Source organism: Ictidomys tridecemlineatus, chromosome 5, assembly GCF_052094955.1.
Source record: "Ictidomys tridecemlineatus isolate mIctTri1 chromosome 5, mIctTri1.hap1, whole genome shotgun sequence".
NCBI classification, from domain to species: Eukaryota; Metazoa; Chordata; class Mammalia; order Rodentia; family Sciuridae; genus Ictidomys; species Ictidomys tridecemlineatus.
The window spans coordinates 112338412-112354882 of NC_135481.1; the positions used below are offsets into that span (position 1 = coordinate 112338412).

A 16471-nucleotide genomic window follows, 5' to 3' on the forward strand; every position below is an offset into this window, starting at 1 on the left:
TCATCTATTTTAAGAGGCTCAAACACAAGCAGATATAAACAAGCTGGCAGATTTGCTGGTGGACAATAAAGTTCAATTTTAATTGCTTCCATGCTCTTCCATAAGCAAGGTGGAAGGAAGGAAGCTGGAAGTGGCCAAAGGTTTAAAGAGATAAGCTATGACATAATCATCTTGGAGAATGGTACATGAATTTACTAAGGAAATACAATAGGCAGTTCAGGCAGCACATCAAGGGAACATTAATAATCACAAGACCTGTAATCACAAGACCAATCAACATATTTTATGTTATTTTTTCAACCATGTTCTGTTGCTGTGATACAGGAATGGCCAAGGCCAAAATAGGATTATAAGTAGAGTTCAGATTTTAGTCACTAAAATTATAATGGAGGGAGAAAGGGAAAGAAATTGAAGAATGAAGAGAAGTAAAAAATATTGATGGATCATAGAAAATAAGCAGGGTAAAAAAGAAAGTAATCGTTTAAGGGGATGTCTGGGTCCCATGGTAGAATTTAAAGAATTGTTAGAATGCGAAAAACAGAGAAAACATGGCCTAAAGACAGGAGGTGGTAGTCAAAGAACAGGATGCTTATAACTGGGACTTGACAATGGTTATGGTTATCAGTAATGGCAAAGAGAAAGTGAAGACAACAATCTTTTAAGAAAGAAGGTGGTCAGATTGATTACTGATATAAAAAATCACTAAGAATGATATAAGAAATTGAAGGTGGGGGATATACATGAATCCTTAAATCTCCAGTGAAAACAGAGGCAGCTCAGGGATGACTCCAAAAGGACACATACAGCCTAGTCTAGAGGCATATATTTCAAAGGAGCTCGACTTAACAGGGAGGAACACTGGCTTAGAAGGGACATGGACAAACAAGAAGAATATCCATATCTCCCCTTGGGCCTGTGGTATATGGGACATGAAAGGAAAAACTATTACTTAGAAGGGCTGTTAAAGAAGCCTCAGGCGTCAGGGAGAAATCACTCTGAACAGTATCATCCAGATCCCAGGCTAAAGTTCACCACCCAAAATGTAAAGATTTTTATTGCCTCTGATGGAAAAACTTTATTACACAGTTCTATTTAGCTACTTTGAAAGACAACATTACAAAGTTTTAAGACTTTATTTACCTTCCTGTTGTAATTGAGCCAAGAAAAGTGCAAGGTATGTATCTGATATTAATTCTGGACCCGTCAAAAGAGAATTCAAGTTAAACCACTGGGGGGAAAAAAAAGTCAACATTTTAGTATATATTATATGAAATAAAGAAGTTTCACATGTTAATAGATATAACCCACTAGTAAGCTTGCCTAAAATGATGAAAATATGCCAAATCGAGGGGGTTTTTTTGAGACTTTTAAAAACAATATGATAAAAAATGGCATAGTGTTATCACTATTAAATGCTTTTTTAAAGCAGAAGCTTCAGTGAGGCATGGCTACATACCTGTAATCAAAGCTACTCAGGAGGCTGAGGCAAGATTGCAAGTTAGGCAAGCCTCAGCAACTTAGCAAGACCCTGTCTTAAAATGTGCTGGGGATGTAGCTTACTGGTAGAGTGCACCTCATTCAATCCCCAGTACAGGAAAACACACACACACACACATAAAAAAAACTTCAAGCCATAAATTTAAATCCCTTCCACACAGAAACTAATAGTACTTTATAATGTCTTTGCTGATAACTATGGCTAAATCTTTTTTCAAAGCATCAATAACTAATCATATCATACTGGAAATATGCAACTACACAAAGTTTTCCCACTACTGATAATTTTGGTAAAAAGAATCCAATTGTAAGAAAGATGAGACATTGCACAAAGAGCACTTATAATCACTAATTCCCTTCAACATGTTTACCAAACCACCACTACATGTAATTAACAGGATTTAGTAACTCCTTTTAAGAGTACAACTTTAACCTACAGGATATAAAAAAGTTTCAAAGTTGTTGTCAACATCATGAACAATTAAATACTTTTCCTAGATTTTGACATTCCTGATAATACTTTTTTCCAGTCTTCTCTTTTGTTATACAGGTACCTCAAACAGAATCCATAATGAAACAAAAAAATCTAAATTTAAAAAAAAATATATGAATCAGAACTAAAGATAACAAACCAAAATTTGACATCTGTATTGGTCAAAGGTAAATTAGTTCAAAAAATGATAATTCAATTTTGAAGAATTAAAATTTTAAAAAAAAATCTCAAAATAATAACATGGAAGTTTCTCTGCAGGCTGGGGATATATAGCTCAGTTGGTACAGTGCTTTCCTCACATGCACAAGGTCCTAGATTCAATCCCCAGCACCACAAAGAAAAAAGAAAAGAAAAAACCTAGTGATTAAACAGAAAAAAAGTGAAATATCTAACTCTTGACATAATTTTCTGAAGATAGGGACTGGGATTGTAGTTCAGCGGTAAAGTGCTTGCCTAGCATACATGGGGACTTCAGTTCAATCCCCAGTACTCTAGGGAAAAAAAAAAAAATCAAAAAACTCCTGAAGTTATAAATAAAATCCAGAGGTTAAATCATCTTGGCAACCTCCTGCTTGGGTTTCTCCCAGAGTGAATTCCCTCTGGGTGACCTATATAATCTTGAGTCTCTACATATCTACTTCCTCTCAGCTCCTCAGGGAGGACCTTAAGAAACAATTTTTTTGGGCTGGGGCTGTAGCTCAGTGGCAGGGCACTTGCCTCGCATGTGTAAGGCACTGAGTTCGATCCTCAGCACCACATAAAAATAAACAAATAAAATAAAGGCATTCTGTTCATCTACAACTACAAAAATTTGAAAAAAAATAAAGAATTTTTTTAGGGGGGTGCAGGGGATTGAATCCAGAGCCTTGCCTTCATTCACTCTGCCACTGACCTGTGGCTCCAGGTAAGGTAAAGCTGCTTGAAGGTGGCTGACTTCAAAGATGACAGCAGGATATTGTTTCTGAATTATCTTTTATTGATTTAACTCAATGCACTCTTTCTTCACTTGTTTTGTTTTTCACTCATTTTATTCTTTTAAACAGCTTTATTGAGGTATGACTGATGAGCAATAAATTGCACATACTTAACATCTACAATTTTAACATGTTTATGCCCATGAAGCCATCCAGACAAGCAAGAGAGTGAAAGCACCCACTATGGCGGGTTTCCAGCACCCTACTGCGGCCCTTGCCTCTTCCTGCTTCCCTCCTTCCTCATCCCCACACCATCACTGGTTAATATACTTTCTGTCACTATAGCTTACTTCCCATTTTTCTGGACTTTCTTATAAATGGAGCCACACAGAAAACAGTGTTTTGTGTCTGGCTTCTTTCAGCATGGTATTCTGAAATTCATCCATGTTGTTGCATATATTGAGTTCATTCTTTTTTTTAATCATACAATTTAGTTTTCAGTAACCCTCTATTAAAGATTCAAAATTCTGAGGGGGGTTGTGGCTCAGTGGTAGAGCACTTGCCTAGCATGTGTGAGGCACTGTGTTCGATTCTCAGCACCGCATACAAATAAATGAATAAAACAAAGGTCCATCAACATCTAAAAATATATATATTAAAAAAAAGTTCAAAATTCTAATAAAAAAGAACTTTAAATGATTCTGTTTCTTCAAAAAGCTTGTTCAAAACACAATTTTTTTTTTAGAAGTGATTTAATGAAGATGTGTGTATTAGAGGGCATTTTAGAATTCTTTGAATAATCTTTTTTTTAAGATAGAGAGAAGAGAAAGAGAATTTTTTTAATATTTATTTTTCAGTTGTCGGTGGACACAACATTTTTATTTTATTTTTATGTGGTGCTGAGGATAGAACCCAGCGCCCCGCGCATGCCAGGCGAATGCGTTACCGCATGAGCCACATCCCCAGCCCATCTTTTTTTTTTTTAATATTTATTTTTTAGTTGTAGTTGGACATGATACCTTTATTTTATTTACTTATTTTTATGTGGTGCTGAGAATAGAACCCAGGGCCTTGCACATGCTAAGTGAGTCCTCTACTGCTGGGCCACAATCCCAGCCCAAATAATCTTGATACACGAAAGCAAACTTGTTTGCATACTTTTATTCCTGGTTGACATGATATCAGGCTTTGGGTCAGTACTAAGCTAAATACAAATTTCTAAATGTGAGAGTCTACTGGGCAGAACACATTCATCACAAAAAAACTCTACTGAAAAGTAACAATATCTGCATTGTCTTAAATATAAAATTTTTATCATGATAGTTAAATTGTATATGGTTGTCACAAAGAAACCTATAAAAGAAAATCGAATTATCTCTTAAAATAGCAAATATCTATCCATCAAAATTGGAACCACTGAATGGAGGCTGAGGATAAAGCTAAGTGGTAGAGCACTTGCCAACAGGCACAAGGCCCTGGAGATATTACCCAAAAGATAATAAATTTAAAAGATTGTGACTTATGGGGGCTGGGGATATAGCTTAGTTGGTAGAGTGCTTGCCTCGAATGCGCAAGGTCCTGGGTTCAATCCCCAGCACTGCCAAAAAAAAAAAAAAAAAACCATACCAAACCCATGCCCCATCTATATTTATGGTCAGTTTTATTTTAAAGGTACTGACCCTTACATTTTAATTTTAAATAGAGTATAGAATGAAAAGAAAGGCAGGAAAAAAAGCAGAAATATTACCTGTTTTCCTAATTTTCTAACTGTAAACCAGTGTTCTTTATAATTGCATATAAATGATTTTTCATTTCTAGAAAAGAAAAAAAATACATATTAAATTGAAATAGTAAGAGTTCATATTCATTAAAATTTGGGAAACTTAAGATGTTTACAGTTAAGTATCATTAATTTGTTAAAAAAGTCACACAACTGAATGATCAGCTTAGTGATGTGGTGCCAAAGTACAGCCTTCTGCACCACTTGGGTCAGGTGAGTGCCAGTAAGGAGACTAGAGTACAGGAAACTTAAAAAGGCAGATACTCATGGACATCAAAAGATAAAATAGGGGAAGTCTAAGGGAATGAAACAGGGATAACCAAAACATTCAAAATATACTTTTCTTCATTAACAAATTATAAATTTAAATATAAAATTTAGGAAAAGAGATTCAGAAAAAGCCAAAAAAAAAAAAAAAAAAAGAAGGTAATCTTACATAGGATCAATCCTGAGCCTCTGATACTCTGGACTGTTGAACAGGATTAGTTCTAAACCCCAAACTTTCAAGGCATTGCTTATAACCTGTTTAAAAAAAATAATAGCAACTTTTCACGAGCTAAACCATTCAATTTTAAATTTAAGTAGCATAGTCATGTTACTTATGTAAGTAATTCCACTTCATATGTACATTTCTCTAAAAGGCTATGGTTTTTTAAAAAAAAGTGCATCTGCATAGAGGTACTACTAAATCCACAAAACAAACACACACACACAATCACACACACATATTTTGTTTTTTTGTTTGTTTGTTTGTTTGTTTTGCGGGGGGTGGGGGAGAAGGGACAGGGCATTTGACCACTGAGCCACATCCCCAGCCCTTTTTTGTATTTTATTTAGAGACAGGGTCTCACTGAGTTGCTTAGCACCTCACTTTTTACTGAGGCTGGCTTTGAACTGGCAATCCTCCTGCCTCAGCCTCCCAAGCCACTGGGATTACAGGTGTGTACTACTGCACCTGGCACACATATGTATTTTTAAAAAGTGCTTTTTATAACCAGGTTCCTGAGATGTTCAAAAATCCAGATGTGTATTCCGTCATGTTGATGCTGTTCTTAAAACTAGTTCATGATATAGATCTGATAATCAGGCTGCTGTGGGCACTGCGTTTGAAAAGTTACATCCAACTCACCACGTGCAATGTCAATAATCACACATCTACTAAAATAAGTTCTTCTTGGGAATTTAGACTGAGTTTCTTCCTGTGGTCATGAGTTTGTAATTTGTAGAACAAAAGACAAGTTGATTATTTCCAGCTGTTTGAGAAAAAGGGAAATCTCTAAAAATTCACTCTCTGGCCTCCAAGGTGGCCAATAAAGAAGCAAGTCATCCCGGTAGCAGCGCAAGCAAGCAGTGAGTGCAACGCAGTGGGCAGGTCAACAGTGAGGAAAGCAGTGCTGCTGCACAGGAAATGCCAGTGCTGGGCCATTCTTACTCTGTCCCCAGCCCAGCTGAGTGGCCCTCACCATTAAGAGCAAAACGAAGAAGCACTGCGTGAAAAAGCTGCTGAATGAGAAGTCCAGAGAGAGTAGCACAGGGGAATGGAAACCAAGATACTTGCAGAAGTAGGTTCCTCAGAGGACAGCCTCATACTACAGAAACAGGACACATTCATGGACAAAAGAATCTCAAATGTGCATAACAACCACAGGACTGAAAATGTAACTTGGTGACAGAATATGCACTTAGCATGTGAGTAAGTAAATAAATGGAGCAATAAGAAAAAATAGATCAAAAGCTACAGACCATAAAACTATAAGGCTAATTTAAAGGGAAGATAAGGCAGATGGGGGTGTGGCTCAGCAGTAGAGCACTTGCCTCCCACCTGTGAGGCACTGGATTAGATCCTCAGCACCACATAAAAGCAAATAAACGAAATAAAGATACTGTGTCCATGTATAACTAAAAAATATTTTTTAAATAAAATAAAGGAAAGATAAGAAGCAGCCAGGCGCAGTAGCACATGCTATAATCTCAGTGGCTTGAGAGGCTGAGGCAGGAGGATGGCGGGTGTTCAAAGCCGGTGCTAAGCAACTCAGTGAGACCCTGTCTCTAAATAAAATACAAAATAGGGCTGGGGATGTGGCTCGGGGGTCGAATGCCCCTGAGTTCAATCCCTGGTACCAAAAAAAAAAAAAAAAAAGTGGGTGGGGGAGGTAAGAAGTTATTAGATTTTCTCAAATTCACCCAAGAGATAATAAATTTAAAAGATTGTGACTTATGGGGCTGGGGATATAGCTTAGTTGGTAGAGTGCTTGCCTCGAATGCACAAGGTCCTGGGTTCAATCCCCAGCACCACAAAAAGAGAAGAAAAAAAAAAGATTGTGACTTATTAGATATAAGGTTATTATCACTCAGATACAAAGTAAATAATCTTTCTCAAAATGTGATCATTATATTGGTCTTGGATTATGGCTCGGTGATAGAGTGCTTGCTAGCAAGTGTGACGCACTAGGTTGGATTCTCAACACTTCATATAAATAAAGTCCACTGACAACTAAAGAAAAATTTTAAAGATAAATAAAGGTACTATATTCATCTACAACCAAAAGTATTTTTTTTAAAAAGTGATTATGGGCTGGGGTTGTGGCTCAGAGGTGGAGCTTGCCTAGCACTTGAGAGGCCCTGGGTTCATCCTTCAATACCACATTAAGAAAAATAAATAAGTAAAATAAAGGTGTGTGTCCAACTACAACTAAAAAGTAAACATTTTTTAAAAAGGCGATTATTATGAAGGTCAAGGATTGAATGCTTTCTTTCATGTGTGGAAGCTAGAGAGGAAAAAGGAAAAGAAAGGTGGGGTGATCTCCTAAAAATCAAAGGGAGATCGGGAAAGAGACAAAAGGGTGGGAGGTTGGGAGGGAGGGGAAAGCACTAGGGAGCAATACTGGCCAAATTATATTGTTATATTGTTTGCATCTATGAATATGTACCAACAAATTCCATCAATATATACAATAACGTGCCAACAAAAAAATGTGGAAAGAAAAAACGTGATTATTATATAACCTTTGTGTTCAAACTTATCTATATAAAAATCTCTGTGGACAATCTACTGGAGGGATTTCTGAAAGTCCTATCATTACAGTGATTATAAAAGGCTGTGAAAAGATCCTCCCTAAACCATTAACTGAGTTTAATGTGCATGGGAAGCAGACAGCACTTTGTACATGCTCGCAACTACTTACCTGAATAGAAAAAAAGCCACTGTCATCCATATTTCCAGAAGGCTGCTGTTCATTTTTATGGATAGTTGAAGAGGAAGGTAGGGAGGAAAAAAATTATCATTAGTGTGCATAATTTAAAATAACATGTGCATTACCATTTACAAAATCAACAGCAGAGTTATAATTAGCAAGTCAGATTCCTACAGGAAGAAAGGCTCATCCTCTTCTCAACAGTACCCACATTTTTTAAAAATATGACTTAAGTGAATTTAAAATCAGTACCTGTAAAAATGTGCGATAGTCTTCACTAGTAACTCCTCCTTCTGCCATTCTCATCCTTTCTTCTTCATCCAGTTGATGTGCGATGGAGGATAATTCCACAGGGCTAAAATATTCTCCTTGCAATAGATTATTCAAGCAATGTTGAGCACAAAGCGAGCCTTCTTGCTAATATTTCCAGAAGAAAAAATTCAAATGTTATTTATTAAGCAGATCTGTATAGTTTCCTCTTTTTCTTCCCCTAAGTACTAGGGATTGAACACTGAGCTACATACCCAGCCCTTTTAAATTTTTTTTTTTAATTTTGAAACAGGATCTTGCTAAGTAGCCAAGGATGTCCTCACACTTGCAATCCTCTAGCCTCCCAAGTAGCTGGGATCACAGATGTGCACCACAATGCCAGCTAAATTTGCATAGTATCTTCTGCAAATTTTAATCATTAACTTTTTAATACAAAAAAACCAAACTTGTCAACATTTATTTTACAATTCTACTACTAATAAAACTATAATTATTTAGTTATATGATCAAAAACTAAGAGTTATATAGTAAATAAACATAACCTATCAAATCTCATATTCTACTAAAATCTACTCTTTAAAAACACTTAAAACATTTAATTTTCAGTACCTAAATTATATTTGCTTTTGGCAAATCACATGGCAAATTACAAATGCTGAAAGGGAGTTGTAATCACTAGAACATTTATTCTTTAAATCTCTACTGGTCTAAACACTTGTCCTAGAAATTTCACATTTCAAGAACTGGTAAAGGTGAGAAAAATTCTGTCCCATGTTAAGTTTATAGCTTTAGAGCTGAGGTTCTCTTCAAGAAATCCTGCAGCTGATGTTATATAGAGTACCATGAGCAGAACTATCCCACACTGACCCTGAGAGTACACTTATAGACAAACCAGCAAGAGGAACAACATCCAAGCTCAAGAAAAGAATGGAGACTTATAGGTGGATGAGATCCCTCCCTGTAACACAGACCCAAGGTTTGCCTCTCCATGTGACAATGGCAGATGGGACAACATTTCCTTCTGCTAACCCAGGTCTCCTGAATTGTCCTACCCCAAGAAGGTGTACTCCTTAATTCAGGTGGTGTGACATCATGCAATTTGTTCTGAGCTATGTTATATGGTGTTGGTGACCTCAAAGACACAAAATTGTCCTGATGAATGACAGAAAGTGTCTAGCTAGGCGCAGTGGCACACACCTGGCCCAGCAACTTGGGAGGCTGAGGCAGGAGGATGCACAATTTTGCAGGAACAAAAATCAGTTGCTGAAAAAGATACAGGTTATATGTATGTAACAGATTAGAAAGGCAGCATTGAGGCAGTCTAAGTTGGGGATGAAGTAAGTTTATCTTCATAGTTGGGTTAAGGGATAAGTGGGTTTGAGTTGAGAGGTAACTCTCCTCAAGTCACAGACACCATGGTGAGAGACTTCTTTGTATCTACCTCGTTTTCCTTCTACTGTGTATTTGTTGCCATAGAGCAAGCGCCCACCCTGCCCCAAACAATGTAAAGTGGGGGAATATGCAGATGTTCTAGTTCTACTGGGAAAAAAGACAAGTAAGCATTTCACAAGATAGCCAAATAATGTAAAAAAGGGTGCTCAACTTCAGCGGTCATCAGGGAAATATATATTAAAATCACAGTGTGTTCCGACTACACACTCTCCAGAACAGCTAAAATGGTGAAAAGAATTAGAGACAAAAAATCTGTCACATGTTGGGGGAATGTAAATTAACATAATCACTTTGTAAAAATCTTTAGAGTATCTTGCTAAAGTTGAAATATCCATACCCTATGATCAGCATTTCCAATATTAGCTACATAATACAGGCATGTGAAGACATGTATAAGAGGGTTCATAAAAGCTGTTGTAATGCCTCCCAAACTGAAGACTATCTGAATGGAAAACCAACATGAAAGAATAAATTGTGTTATTCCAAAGAAATACTCTATAACAATGAGAATAAATTAATTATAACTAACTATAACAATATGGATGAATTTCTCATATAAATTAAAAAAAGAAAATAGGGCTGGGGGTATAGCTCAGTGGTACAGTACTTGCCTAGCATGTGCAAAGCCATAGGTTTGATACCCAGCACTGAAAAACCAAACCAAACCAAACCCAGATTCAGAAGAGAACATGCTGTATGACTCCACTTACAAAAGCTCAAAAACAGGCAAAACTTATCTACTGTAATTAGAATTGGTGGGAGTGAGTGTAGGGGTGGAGGAGGAGCTCCTACCTAGAAGAGAGGCACAAGAAGCTTTCAGGATGTAGGTACATCTCCTCTGACTTGATCTAAGTGTTGTTTACTGTGTGTTCATGTTGTGAGTTCACCGAGATGTACTCGTGACTTGTGTGTTCTTATAGGTATTAACAGAGCTACCTAATATGATAAGCAGACACTGGGTTTTCTGGAAACAGGGGTAATGCCAATTTTCTGTGCTGCTGTTAGGATTCATGCCTTTGTTTGGAGTTCACAAATTATGATCACCATACTTAATATATCATATCAAAATAGTGATATCTAGATGGTTTATAAAACACCTCTCTACCAAAACTTAGCTTTCAATTATGGAAATTTAGCACTTAAAATGAAAGACTGTCCAAGTAAAACTGTAATGCTGTAGGAAATACCAAACACTGTACTTGTAATACAATTTAATAGAACAAAAGAACAAATTCTTTTTTTTTTCTTTTGCAGTACTGGTGCTTGAACCCAAGGCCTTCTGCATGCTCTACCACTGAGCTTCATCCCCACCCCTTTTTACTCTTTGAGACAGGGTTTCTCTAAGTTGCTGAGACTGGTCTTGAACTTATGATCCTCCTCCCTTAGGCTCCCAAGTAGCTGGGATTACAGGTGTGTTCCACTACACCTGGCTTATTCAGTCCAAATTTAAGAATCACTTTGTGGGCTGAGGATGTGGCTCAAGTGGTAGCGCGCTCATCTGGCATGTGTGCAGCCCAGGTTCGATCCTCAGCACCACATACAAACAAAGATGTTGTGACCGCCGAGAACTAAAAAATAAATATTAAAAATTAAAAAAAAAAAAAAAGAATCACTTTGTCACAAGACAGATCAAATCCTACATGGGGGGAAAAAACTTGTAAAATAAGCCAACCTGAAATTACCCACTTTCCTGCTCTGCCTCCATCTTAAACTATCTGTCCCCAGTTACCTCTTTCTAATCAAGTATTAACCCAAGCAGAACTGAAACTCACTTTGTTATTTAATGTTCAGTGTATTAAAATTCTGTGACTTCAGGCCAGATTTTATTTTGTTGGGCTCAAAGGATGAGTAAACTGCACCTCCAGGTCTACGAGATGAAATAGTGTATAAAACCATGAAAGGAAACTACTCCCAGTCTTGACCAATCTATTAGCTACCATAGAAACCAGGTATAACCCTAAGGGTACTCTGAGAAACGGGTTAGCAAGGGACATGCAATCTCCAGTTGTAAGGGATAAATGGGTTGGAATGAGAGGGTCACTGTCCCTCAAGTCACAGCCATCACGGTGGAAGATGACTTGGCTCTACCTCTTCAACTCCCAGTGTTCTCTCACCTGTTTTTTTTTTTTTTTTGGTTGTTTGTTTGTTTACATTGTTTTTGTCAATGCTGGAGACTGAACCCAAGGCCTCAGGCATGGTAAGTCACTCTACCTCTGTGCTACACTCCCAGTCCTCTCTCACCCCTTAGCATGAAGTCCAGAAAGCACAAGAATCTGAGTAGAAGCAATGGCTAGCACCTCTAGCACTGCCACATTCTAGGTACCTACAAGAACTTCTGCCTCCAAGGCAGACACTCGGTATCCTTACATTACAGAGGGGGACTGGACTGGAGCACAATAGTCAATGCCTTGTCCAAGATCATCCAGATACCCCTTGTCAGAGCTGGAGTTCAAACCCAGATACAGGTTTCAAAGTCTGTACTATTACCACTTTCTCAAGCCACTTACCTGGAATTTGGCTTTTGCTCAGTCCTAAATACCCTAAAGACAGCTAAGAGGCAGCAACCACAAAAAGGCATGATGGATGTCACAAAGTCAAAGCTCAGTCTCTTTTCATGATTCTCATTCCCATTTCATATTACATTAAAAGAACCAATTTAGATGACACAGTGACTACACCAAGAGCAATGAACAATGTAAGTGGTAACAAAAATGACAGAAAGCATCTAGCTAGGCTCAGTGACACACACCTGGCCCAGAAACTTGGGAGGCTGAGGCAGGAGGATCTTGAGTACAAACCCAGCCTCAGTAACTTAGCAAGGCCCTAAGAAACTCAGCGAGACCCTGTCTCTAATAAAATATAAAAAAGGCATGGGGGTGTAGCTTGGTGGTTAGCACCTCTGGTCCCTGGTCCCCCCACCAAAAGACAGAAAGCAAGCACCAGAAAAAGAACCCTAAAATACCCATAAAATCAGCAGTTATTGGTCATTTAGTATTAGGGTTTAGGTTAGGGCTTGATAAATTTTAGCATTGGGGACAAATTCAACCTGCTCCAATAGCTAAGAATAGTTTTTATATTTTTAGACAGTTGATAAAACACACACACACACACACACACACACACACACAAATATGTGATAGAAGCCAGGCATGGTGAAGCACATTTGTATCCCAGTGGCTCAGGAGGCTGAGACAGGAGGATTGAGAGTTCAAAGCCAGCCTCAGCAACTTCATGAGACCCGTCTCTAAATAAAATACAAAAAAAAGAGCTGGGGATTGTGGCTTGATGTTTAAGTTCCCCTGGTTCAATTCCTGGTACCAAATAAAAGAAAATATGTGATAGAGACATATATGGCCAGCAAAACTTTAAAATAGCTACAGATAATGTTGTTTAAATAGTACTGCATACATCTTAGATGCTCAAGGAACTGTGTTTTGTTTGTTTTGCTATTTTTTGAGATGGAGCCTCACTATTTTGCCTTGGCTGGCCTCGAAGGACCCTCCTGTCTCAGCCTCAGAAGTACGTGGGACTACAGGGTACACACCACTGTGCCCAGCTAAGGAACTCTCTCGATCCATTCAAATATTATTATTTTTTTTTAAAGAGAGAGAATTTTTTAATATTTATGTTTTAGTTTTCAGCGAATACAACATCTTTGTTTGTATGTGGTGCTGAGGATCGAACCTGGGCCTCACGCATGCCAGGCGAGCGCGCTACTGCTTGAGCCACATCCCCAGCCCCCATTCAAATATTATTATCTTAGACTGCCATAGATCAATGAACAACAGCTTTTCATGCTCTAACTTAATAAGGGTACTCAAAGTGAAAAATAGGAAAACCAATGTTCCAAGATAACAGGTTGCAAGCCCTCTGCAGGCAGAGATTCCTACCTACACAGGTGGGATTTTTTTCTTTTTCTTTTTTGGAGCCAAAGTTGCTTCTGGCTCAAGGGTTAAAAATGTGTTGTGGAAGGGAAGAGAATACTCTGAAAAATGGTACATTAAGCTCAAACATTCTCAAACTGGACTGAGTACATGATTAACAATGGAACCAATGGTTACAGGTACATTCTCTTGAAATGTGCCAGAACTTTAAGAGTCTTTATACACTAGGGCCATATAAGTTGATGATAAAGATAAATGTATTCCTGAAGTGGTTTTTTTTTTTTTTTTTTTTTTTTGGTACCAGAGATTAAATCCAGGGAATCTTAATCACTGAGCCACATCCCCAGCCTCTTTTATATCTTATTAAAGACAGGGTCTCACTGAGTTGCTTAGGGCCTCACTGAATTGCTGAGGCTGGATTTGAATTGGGATTATAGGGATGCACTATGATGCGCCACTAAAGTGTTTTAAGTCAATACACATGCTGAAAATTCAGAGTGACCTCTTTTGGGTATGTAGATTTTCCATCAGACAAGTGTTCAACAACTTTTTTTTTTTTCCTGCAATGCTGGAGATGGAACTCAGGCCTCTCATTCCCACATTCTAGGTGAGCACTCTACTACAGAGCTACATTCCCAGCCCTTTTTTAAAAAATTTAATTTGAAACAGGGTCTCATTAAACTGCCTAGTTGGCCTCAAACTTCCCATTCTCCTACCTCAGCCTCTCAAGTAGCTGGGATTACAGGCATGCATGCTCATCTTTTGAATCCACGGTTCAATCATTCCTGAAATCTATCCAGATGAAGTAACAATATTGTTAAAAATATATAAGCTGGGTGAGGTGGCACACCAGCTTGAGCCCAGCTAAATTGGAGGATAAGGCAGGCAGGAAGATTGCCAAATTGGAGGTCAGCCTCAGTATCTTAGCAAGGCCCTAAGTAACTTAGTGAGACCCTATCTTAAAAAATAAATAAATAAATAGGTTTAGGATGTAGCTAAGTGATAAAAGCGCCTCTGGGTTCAATCCTCACTGGCCCCCCGGCAAAAAAAACAAAAAAATCATATGAATCTCACGAAGTGTCCAAAGTCTTTCATGCCAAAACATTTTGTTCTATGTCAAAGCCTTTGAAAATTAATTATAAAAATATATACATGCAAGAGCACCATGGCACACACACATAATCCCAGGCTAAGGCAGAAGGGCTGATGTTGCAGGTCAGCCTGGACAATTAACATTGAGACCCCTATCTCAAAAATAAACAATAAGAAGGCTCAGTGGTAGAATGCCCCTGGGCTCATTCTCTAGTATGAAAACACACACTCAAACAACATGTATAGTTCTCAATCTCCTTAGCTAAACAACTAAATCTTTCTTGCCCAAAATTCATAAATCTGTCCAACCAAGTAAAAAGATTACTGCTAATTGTAGCGCTGAGTACTTCCATCCCCATACATAAAAATTGTTCTGTTCCAGTTTCAGGACATTCTGAAATGTTTTCTAAAATTTTAAAATACTTTCTAAAAAGTACTGCATTTAACAATTTATTTATATTTCAGATTTATGCCATGGTTTTCTGACTTTGCTTTGACTGTGGTGCAGGTATGTGTGAATTTTTACGTGTCTTGGATGAAAGATCACTCATAGGTACTTAATAAAACAAGAAAACCTTTGCTCCTACTAAATAATAGCCTCATTAACAGCCCTTTCCAAACATGAAACTATTATGAAACAAGATATCATATGCCAAAACTGTCCCAGGAAAGCTTCACTCACACCCAAATGGATTGATAATTGTATATGAGAAAAGACCAGTTTCTCAGGATGCCACAGACAGTATCTTCAGTTTGTGGCCACTGGAGAATTAAGGCGAGAACAAGGCTGGGCAGATCACAACAAAATTATTTCAGTTCACGACTAATACCTAAAACCAAAGCTGGCCTCCCAATCCGGAAAGATGGAACACCAAAAGAAACCAAACCCACATCCCGTAATAAAAACTCCTGTGACGACTTCCCTACTGCACTTCCTAAGTGTCAGGCCCTACAATGGGCGAGCCAAGGTCCCCGCCCTCGGAAGGCTCACGAACCTAGTGCAGGACATGAATTAAACCCCAAAGATCTAAGTGCAGGGGGGAGGATTCCATTGTAGAACCGGAGAGCCCAGGAAAGGGAAAGTTCATTCTGCCCAGGGTGGGCTGGTGGAGTTGGAAAGGGTCCAGCGAGGTGTTGGAGAGGTGACTAGCCATACTCTAGTAGGAGAGGTGGGGGACATAGAAGGAATCCTCCAAAAAGGCTACGCGAAGTGGCGGAGAACCGCCAAAGCTATCCCGCCCAGCGCCGCCCCCGGCCGGGCCCGGCTCTCGTTCTCTCCCGGCTCCCGGAACGGGTGCTGCAGGGGCGGAGGGTGCCTTGGGGGCGTAGGGGAAGCTCCCCAACCCGGGCCGAGCAGGCAGGCGGCACCCCTCGTCCGGCAAGGTCGGGATCGGGGACCTCGGGCCCCACCCAGCTCCCCCGGAGACTGCAATACCGCACCCCAAGACCGCCACCGCACCGCGGACTGGTTCCCACGGAACGCGGACACTCACTTTCTCGTGGAAGATGGACTCCATGTTTATTTGTCTGGAGCCAACGGCCCCCGCGCCGAACCAGCCCCCTCCAGCTCCGCCCCCGACCCCACCCCTCCGCCCACCCCGCCCCGCCCCGCCCCAGCCCTGGCCACGTGCCTCACACAGACCAATCATCCCCGAGGATGTGGGTCACGTGGAGCAAAGAGGCGATGAATGCCGGGGCGGCAACCACGGAGACACGTGACCTTGGCTGCTCAACCTCCTATCTCTTGCTTTCTGAGGGTGCTGCAGCGCCATCTGCAGTCTGGAGGATCTTCTGAGCCTCCCACCCATTGCTATGGCTTTGGTTTCTAGGGATGTAGATGAGGACCAACCAGCAGAATTCTATGTTCCTTTTGTTTTCTGCTTTACTCTGCACTT

At 39.3% G+C, this 16471-nt stretch overlaps 1 protein-coding gene across 8 annotated transcripts in view; it reads right to left on the bottom strand.

Moving 5' to 3' along the window:
* Nucleotides 1–16151, bottom strand: part of Atxn3 (ataxin 3) — a 40644-nt gene extending 24493 nt beyond the window's left edge. For 2 of the 8 annotated variants that reach the window (XM_078050730.1, XM_078050732.1), the window contains exons 1-6: nucleotides 16070–16151; nucleotides 8131–8295; nucleotides 7870–7914; nucleotides 5121–5206; nucleotides 4652–4718; nucleotides 1141–1228 (exon numbers count right to left, since the gene is read on the bottom strand). In XM_078050730.1, coding sequence (XP_077906856.1) covers nucleotides 1141–1228; nucleotides 4652–4718; nucleotides 5121–5206; nucleotides 7870–7914; nucleotides 8131–8295; nucleotides 16070–16093 — 475 coding nt within the window. In that variant the 5' untranslated portion in view covers nucleotides 16094–16151. Of the gene's footprint in view, nucleotides 1–1140; nucleotides 1235–4651; nucleotides 4719–5120; nucleotides 5207–7869; nucleotides 7915–8130; nucleotides 8296–16069 lie in introns of those variants that run through there. The other 6 variants (XM_078050731.1, XM_040275281.2, XM_005339138.5 and 3 more) reach the window with 6 other exon arrangements.
* Between the last annotated feature and the right edge of the window lie 320 nt (nucleotides 16152–16471).